General features: G+C 36.6%; 1 protein-coding gene across 1 annotated transcript; it reads left to right on the forward strand.

Annotated features, from left to right (window-relative positions):
- The first annotated feature begins 896 nt into the window (after window positions 1–896).
- On the forward strand, window positions 897–1,823 carry LOC145523094 (olfactory receptor 8B3-like). Its single transcript, XM_081532882.1, has one exon. It carries the CDS (start codon window positions 897–899, stop codon window positions 1,821–1,823), a length of 927 nt encoding a protein of 308 aa, XP_081389008.1.
- Window positions 1,824–9,437: the final 7,614 nt, after the last annotated feature.

Raw genomic sequence — 9,437 nt, forward strand, 5'->3', positions numbered from 1 at the left:
TTTTTCTGAACTAAGGAGGGTGCATTTCTGAATTCGGTTTATAGTAATGTATTCCCCTTTTTGAGAGAAAAGTCTAGGGACCTGATATATTCCCACACTTTCTTATTTTGCCCAGTTCTGTGAGCGAAGTGAAACTAGTGGAAGCATCTGTTGGAGAGGGATCAGAAAATGTTCAGAGACAGGAGGGAGCACAAATGATATATAAGCCAGGAGGTTTCCTCTAAGTAGGTGTGACTCCCTCCTACCTGTATGGCTTTTGCTCTGTGACAAGGGAGTAACATATTTCTCATAGATTCTGGTTCCCTCATCTTGGTTTAGAACAGTGCTCTTGGTTCCTACCACATCAAGTCTAACCTGCATTACAAGAAAACACCAGGCTGTTGTTAGGATCACTGCTTCCAGTTATCCTGGTGCCGGAACAGTTCAAGTGAATGAGGACGTGTTGAGATGACAGTAGAAAGATGGTATCCTAATCCATCCCTCTTCCCCTTGGATTTTCCAGTAGGTATGCTTGCATAAGACAGGACTGGCCTTCCGTCTGTTTGTGATGTACTTTGCTAGATTTAGCCTATAACAGCTCTAATAAAGGCATCTCTGGTGGCTCAGTCGGTAAAGAATCTGCGTGCAATGCGGGAGAACAGGGAACAATCCCTGGGTTGGGAAGATCCCCAGGAGAAGGGCATGGCAACCCACTCCAGTATTCTTGCCTGGGACATTCCATTGAAAGAGGAGCCTGGCAGGCTGCAGTCCATGAGATCCCAAGAGAACTGGATAAAACTTAGTGACTAAACAAGAAAAACAACAGTGCTCTTTTGTAGGATGCGATACTGTGGACGAGCCGAGTTGTTCTTTAATGTAACGCTTTCTCTTGTGTCCACAGATTTCCTTAGAGAAGAATGGCTCCTAGAAATTACTCTCTTGTGGCTGAATTTATCCTGTTGGGATTAACAGACCAACCAGATCTCCAACTCCCTCTATTTTTCCTGTTTCTAGGAATGTATATGGTCACTGTGTTGGGAAATTTGGGATTGATCATCCTAATTGCACTGAATTCACACCTGCATATCCCCATGTACTTTTTCCTCTTTAATTTGTCCTTCATTGATCTCTGTTATTCTTCTGTATTTACACCCAAAATGCTGATTAACTTCACATCAAAGAAGAATATTATTTCTTACATGGGGTGCATGACTCAGCTCTACTTCTTCTGTTTTTTTGTCATTTCTGAAATCTATGTGCTGACATCAATGGCCTATGATCGCTATGTGGCCATCTGTAAGCCACTTTTGTATCATGTTGTTATGTCCCCTAAAGTGTGTTCCAGGCTTATGTTTGCTTCCTACTTGATGGCATTTTCTGGTGCCATGGCTCACACTGGATGCATGCTGAGACTGACCTTCTGTGATGCAAACACCATCAACCATTATTTCTGTGATGTCCACCCTTTGCTCAAGCTCTCCTGCACAAGTACTTTTGTCAATGAGCTTGTAGTTTTCATTGTGGTGGGCATCAACATCATTGTGCCCAGTTTCACAATCTTTGTCTCTTATTGTCTCATCCTCACCAACATCCTCCAAATCAAGTCCACAGAGGGCAGATCCAAAGCCCTCAGCACCTGCAGTTCCCACATCATTGCTATTTCTCTGTTCTTTGGATCATGTGCATTTATGTATCTCAAACCATCTTCTGCTGGGTCTATGGATGAGGAAAAAGTCTCTTCTGTCTTTTATACGAATGTGGTTGCCATGATGAACCCCTTAATATATAGCTTGAGAAATAAAGATGTGAAAACTGCTTTGAGAAAAACTCTGAATAGGAGATAATTTTGAATAGACTAGAGTATCTCTCTGTGCAGTTGGTCAAAGGCAGAAAGGTTTTGTGCTTAATCATGGTAATTTTATTGACAATATTCTTAATTCTTTGCCACCATGTGGCAGGATATCTGAGTCATCTCTCAATTTATTTCCACTTTTTTAGAATAGGTCTCTTTTTTCCTACCCACTAGCACAATTTCCTTTCCTCATTTTCTCCCCTTTATTAATACTATTCAAAAAATTTATTAAACTAGTTTTTTCTTTCAGTTGAATGTTTTTCCCTGTAGAAATAGAAGACAGGTCTACTGATGATCAAATCAGGGAACTTGAGATTAACATGGTGTCTTCATGGATATCTTATATACAACTTGCCATTGGAAGCATGAATCAGACAATGTTTTCTCTTCTCTTCCTTCCTGTCTTCCTTGAGCAAGAATATATTTCATTTAATCCCTGAGATATAAGGTTACATAATGACTATTACATAAATACTTAACAAAATTGTTAAGTATAAACAATTTTGCTTTTGTTAACAGTACACATTTTGCTTTCTTGACAAAGAATTTTCTTACTTTTATACAGCCAGTCCTTCACATAACAGATTATTAACATATACTGCCTGGATGGGAAAGTATAGCTCGGGGTAGTTATTACTTCATTTACAGTTGCATATCTTTTAACAAAAACATTTAGACTAAATTCAATTTTATGATTTAAAGTCTACTAATCTCAGTATACTTTGCTTATACTTTATCTCATTATTTTTGTTCCAGTAAACATGGCATAGAAGAAAATATTCTAATTTGAAATTTGACTGTGTTTTGTCCCTGGATGGTACATGAATTTTTCTCAGGATGGGTATTTTTTAGTTGTTTTTTTTTGTTTATGAAAATAGTTTATTTTGTTCTTGTTGTTGTTGGGAAATGAGAGGCCTTATGGATCTGAATATTGGGGAGATGACTGGCTTAAGTAAGGATGTTATTTCTTCCAAAAAAATAAGAAAAATAAATGGAACACCTGCAAGTGTTTGTAATTCAAGGAACAGGGCTTTGGGCGATTAAAGAGTCCAGAATCCTGTCATGAGCCCAAGGTTTAACAAGCCACATTGCCAATAAATAAGAGGTTTTTGTGGGGAGTTCTCATGAGGCTTAGGAATTGCATTTGAACAAGGGTTTTTACCTAATCCATCTAGTACATTAACTATTTAGTCCATAAAGCTTTCATAAACTTATGATACACAGCGACCAATCAATAGCAGTGTTTTCTGCAATGAGGGTAGAAAAGTTGTGGTTACATGTGAGGAGAAAGTTAGAGGACTTTTTCAGAAGATAAAATAATTATTAAATAATTATTAGTGATTAAAACTCAAATTAGGGGTAAGGAATCTAGGAAATAAATTTTTGAAAATAAAAGGCTCTTTTTTATGATTCTCTTTTTTCTGAAGACCTAGAAATACGAAGGAGATCACAGGATTTCTATGCGTAGGATGAAAACTAATTTGATAATTAAAAATTTAAACTCATTAACCTCCATCACTGTGTGTGACGTGGGCAAAACTAAATCACTTCTGCTTTTGCTGGCTAATTCCTCATGGATTTTAAGGTATAAAGTCCTCAAAGTACTGTTAGAGAATGATAATTTGAAAGAAATATTTGGAGACTAGCTCAAGTTATGACTGTCTTTTAGGATGTTGGATTACTTTCCTTTTGAGAAAATATGGCGAAATGGTTACTCTAAAATGCTTCAGTGACTAGGTGCACAGTTGATCAGTTGTGTCCTACTCTTTGTGACCCGATGGACTGTGGCCTGCTGACTCCTCTGTCCATGAAATTTTCCAGGCAAGAATACTGGAGTGGGTTGCCATAGGTTCATTGCATATGGCTTTTATTATGTTGAGGTATGTACCCTCCATACTCACTTTCTTGAGAGTTTTTATCATAAATGGGTGCTGAATTTTGTCAAAGGTTTATTGTGCATTTAATGAGATGATCATATTGCTTTTATTCTTCAATTTGTTGGTGTAGTGTATCACATTGATTGATTTGTGGATATTGAAAAATCCTTGCATCCCTGGGATGAATCCTACTTGATCATGGTGTATGACCTTTTTAAAGTATTGTTGGATTCAGATTGCTAGGATTTTGTTGAGGATTTTTGCATCTATTTTTCATCAATAATATTGGCCTATAATTTTATTTTTTTGTGGTATCTGTCTAGCTTTGGTAGCAGTTCTTGGTGGCCTCATAGAATGAGTTTGAAACTTTTCCTTACCTATCAAACATTCCTCTGAAGAACTCAGTCTTCTCAGAGTGAGATAAGAGGAGGTGAAAGTAGATTGTAAAATAATTACCAATTTGTTCTCCCATAGTATTATAAAGTTTTCTGCAATTAAAAATGTTGGGCCTATATTTCAAGGATCTTAACCTGATTTTTAGAATTTTTCTTAAGAGCTCTCATTTGGGAAATTCCTTAAAGCAATTTTTTTTTAATTATTTCAAATCTTATCCAAGTCAAAAATTCCCACCAATGGGAGCTGGTTACTTAGATTATCTTGAAAACATTTTAAAATGCTTCCAAAACATTTCCAAGTGATAAAATCCCCATTCTCTGACAAGGACCGACTCAGAGACAAATAACGTTCCTCCTTAATTCACAGGAACAGTTATCAGACATTGATTTTTTGCACTGTGGTAGTTTTCATTCAGAAGAATATTGTCACTTCTAGGACAGATGAAATTAGTAAGGCTTTCTTTTCCCCTTTAGGAAAAAGATCTTTAGACCCAATGTTTTTCTCATCTATCATCTATTATGTTGTAGACTGTTTGGAGAATTTATGATCTAACAAATCTCAGAGGCAAGAAACTTGTCCTGTAAGTGGTTCATTGATAGGATAGTTAATACCCTAAATAGTGTAAACCCTAGATTAATGCACTTCTCTTCAAATAACGCAGGTACTGTTACACTGTGAAATTTGTTAAGACACATTTCTGCATCCTATTTTTCATTCTTTCATTTGTTCAGAAATTTCTGGCTATGAAATTTTTTTTGAAGAAATGAAAGGGCACTCAAATATGGCCACTTGGTTCTAAAGAGGACATGAAAACTGAGCACTGATCCCATGAATCATGGGTTGACAGATCCTCTTTGTGCTTCATTATCTTAACTTAGGGTCTGAGAAACACAGTCAGCTTAGTCAGCTTTTAATACATCATAACTTCCATTGGGATCTTTACTGTGTATAATCAGACTTTCTTTGAGATGGAGAGCCAGGACTGGTACAAGCATTTCCCTGAAGAGAGCCTAGTGTCTCTTAATATTAATATCATAAGCATTTGCGAAGTTTCCTGGGATATTTCTAACCTCTGTTCATATAATTAGTAATTTTTTCTTTACATTGGATTATTTTCCAAAATGCTACATCATGTATCATATCTTCTATTACCTAATTTAGTTAGACTAGTCAATTTAAATATTATACAATATATTAGAAAGATTCTAAACAAGAAGTAGGGAGCTATGAAAAAATTTCTAAAAACCCCAAATTTTTAAATGGCATGCTCTTAATTTGTATTCATTGGAAATTCAGTGCCTATTGGTCATTTCCATCCCTCTCTTAGAAGTTGTTATGAAAATAAATGAATAAATCACTTAATTTTGGTAGTACAAGTCACTGTTTTGTGTGTGGGGAAACTAATTTTTTTTTTAGCAATTTGAAGATTTTTTTTGAGAGTTTGATGCTTTTCTAATAATAAGAGAAGCCTCTTATATTGTAAAATTATAATCTTCCCCTCCTTCCACTAAATGTAAGCAATGTGTGTATATAGACTTATAAATGCTTATTTTTCACATACAAACACAAATATATTTCTAAAATAGGTTGAACTTCCCAAAGCAATTGCATTGTCTCAGAAAAGTAAACATCCTCCAATTTTCTTTTTTTAGGTTTTTGAGAAGGTTAAATTTTGTACAATAGCTAATTTGTGCAAAATACTTCATAAATCAAACTGGTCTTTTTATGGGTTCTCATCAAAGATAACTCTGACTTAATTTCTTATTTAGGTTTAATCAAGATTTAATCATAATTTTGAGAAGTATATCTTTATTACATTGCTTGAATTTTCAAGTGAGTATGGAGAACTGAAAGGTTGTTGCTGAACCACAAAAAACACCGGGATTCTTGGCCTCCGGAGGAGAAGAATTCAATCCGAGGCCAGAGACGAGGCTTGATCGCTCAGAGATTTTGTGTAATAAAGTTTTATTAAAGTATAAAAGAGATAGAGAAAGTTTCTAACATAGACATCAGAAGGGAGCAGAAAGATTACCCCCTGCTAGTCTTTAGCCTGATGTTTAGCTACTAGCAGTCTGCTAATTAAAGAAAGGAAATGACTCAAAACTCAGAGAATGTCACCAGGCCCCTCACCCACAACATGCATTAAGATAACAATGGGACCAGGTGAGTCATCCCTGGCCATAAAATGATTGACGTGAATCTTGAAGAAAGGTAGATTTCCATACAAATATATGGTTTCATTAACATAGATTAGGAGAACAATGTATGAGTATAACATACTGGTTTGTCAAGTGGAACCAACTTGAAGACACAGTAAATGCATAGTACAATAGCATAGCTTAAGACAAACATTTCCATAAGAAAAATGCATTGGTTAGCTCAAGGTCAGAAAAGTTAATTTCAGGTGGAACCAGGTGTCATTATGGCAACACAAAATTTTAAGAGAAACCTCTTTTTATATTTGTATACAGAAGGGGAAAAAATATTACACTAGTTTGTTTCCTCCTACTGCTTGAGAGAGAGATAAAAAGTGTGACACTTGCATCCTATTTCCTCCATTTGGAGACTCCTGGCCTTCCTGCCTGTTACCCTCTCAGAACCATAGAAGGTACTTGAACTAGAGAGGGATAGAGCAATGATTTCAGAATTTGGTGTTTATAGCTAAATAAGAGTGAGTTTAATGACAGTGTTTATGGCTAAATAAGAGTATGTTGGAAAATGCTAAAATAATCATTAGAAGCCACTAAAGTTCAATATTACAATAGTTCAAACATCAAAAGCCAGAAGTTGTGTGGTGGCTAAGGGACATGGGTGGAGGTCATTGTGGTTGTAGATGTTGTGATTTGGTGTAAGAAAAATGTTGAATGTGTTCTGATGGCTCTTAGAGAAAAATAACATGATTTTCAGAAATATTTATTGAGTTTCGTCTGTGTATTCTGCATTGTCTTAGATCTAGGAGCCATATAGTAAACAAAATAGGAAAAATGTTTTTCCTTATACAATTTACAGTTTCTAAAGAAACAGAGGTATTTAGGGGGCAAAAAAGTCTGATGAGTGTTATGGTGGAAAATCTAGTGGCATTTATGAGCATGGATAATGACAGCTGACATTTATTGAGTATTTACCATATTCCAGATACATTCTCAACCAGTTCACTTAGGCTTCTTCCATTTAATTAACACAGTAGCCCAATGAGAAAGAGGCTATCTCTACCACCACTATTTTACAGGATGGAACAGAAAGAGAAATCACTTGCCCAAAGAGTTACAGCTTGTAAGTAGGAAATTAAGATTCACAACCCTCTAACTCCATAGTCCCTACTCTTTTCTGTGATGAGAAGAAATTGATAACTTCAGTTACTGAAATGTTACAGAAAACGACCCAGTGGGAGAATCAGGTAGAAATTTCAAGTAAGTTTTTTTTTTTTTTAAGTATAAACTATAGAAGGAATATGTTGAGCTGCTAAGTCATGTCCGACTCTTTGTGACACCACGGACTGTAAAGCACCAGGCTTCTCTCTCCATAGGATTTCCAGGTAAGAATACTCGAATAGGTTGCCATTTCCTTCCAAGGAGATCTTCTGACCCAGGGATCAAACCTGTGTCTCTTGAATTGGCAGGCAGTTTCTTTACCACTGAGCCACTGGGGAAGCCCCATAGAAGGAATATGCAACATTGTAAATTATTTCAGAGATATTCTAGAGAGGGAAGAACTGAAATGAGCTGCTACAACACTTGAAAATTTTCAGATAAAGAAATAAGGAAACCTGGAAATAGGAGCCTTAAAGAAAATATATACATTTGGGAAATGGGAATAAAGGGTGAAAGAAATAATTTAGTAGCTTTTCCTTCAGAGATTAACGTAATGAGGAGATGAGAATTTACTTCAGATCTACACTAAAGGATGTACAATACCTAAAATGAAAAGGAGTAAAAGAGTGAGTACTCAAGGAACGAAAGACAGATCATGATCCAAGATATATAAATGCCTTATTCCCATTTATACATATAATCTATACCCTGGAAAAATGACTGAACAAGCTTCTAGCCTATTTTTAACCAAATGCATCACATCATTACATACACACTAAATCTTCTGTGTCTAATCAGGTGAAAGTGAAGTCGCTTAGTCGTGTCCGACTCTTTGCGACCCCATGGACTGTAGCCCACCAGGCTTCTCGGACCATGGGATTTTCCAGGCAAGAATATTGGAGTGGGTTGCCATTTCCTTCTCCAGGAGATCTTCCCGACCCAGGGTTTGAACCCGGGTCTCCCACGCTGTAGGCAGACGCTTTACCATCTGAGCCACCAGGGAAGTTACACAAACTGTCTAATCAGGTAGCAAATATAATAATAAAAAAGCTTCTTTTTCCTCTCCTGCTCGAAAGGACTGAAAATAATTATCAGAGCTTGTATTAGTTAAGAAAAATTTCCAAGGAATATGTCGACATAAGTCTAGGCTGTCTCCCTTAGAATCAAAGGAATTAAGCCTCAAGAATCCGAAAACGAATTTTCAATATCAACTGGGTAGATACCACTGATAAGAGAGCCAGCCCTGAGGTTTTCTGAACTAAGGAGGGTAAGTTTCTGAATTCAATTTACAACACATAATCCTTGTTTTGAGGTGAAAATCCAGGGACACAAATATACCTGTTTTTTTCCCATTTTGTGTACTTCTGAGACTCAAGTGAAGCTTGTGGGAAAATCTCTTCAGGGAATTGGTCAGAGAATATTCAGAGTTATTCAGGGGCCCAAAGAGTATCTCAATCAGGAAGTCTCCTCTAAGTAGGTGGAACTATCAGTCTTCTACCTTTGCAGATTTTACTCTCTAACAGGAGAAGTAACTTAACCTCAGGAGGATTCTGGTGCCTTCATTTTGTATTAAAAGCAGTGTTCTTGGTTCCTACCAGTCAAGACTAATCTGCGTGGGAAGCTAGCAGTAGGTTGCTAGGATCACTGCGTCCAATTTTACTGGTGAGGGAAGAGCTGAGGTGAATGAGGAAACGTTGAGAGGAAAGTAATACAACCCTGTGCTGATCAACAGTTCTTGTCCCTTGGTTTTTCCAGAGTCATCTTTACCTGTGGGCTTCCCTCTATAGGCTAAGTTTGTGATGTCTTTGCTATGTTAGCTTATAAAAGCTCTGATAAAATGAAAGTCCATTTCACTCTGTATCATGATAATGGTTAAGTGTAAACTTATGGGTCTAGGTAAGGTATAAGCTCATGCATTGCCAGTGTATACACTCTATTGTAGGATGAAATACTACGAGAAGAACTGAGTTGTTTTCTAATGCTACCCACTTCTCCTGAGTCCACAGATTCCCTTAGAGTAGA

Source organism: Giraffa tippelskirchi, chromosome 10, assembly GCF_054371585.1.
Source record: "Giraffa tippelskirchi isolate mGirTip1 chromosome 10, T2T-mGirTip1v1.2.pri, whole genome shotgun sequence".
NCBI lineage: Eukaryota > Metazoa > Chordata > Mammalia > Artiodactyla > Giraffidae > Giraffa > Giraffa tippelskirchi.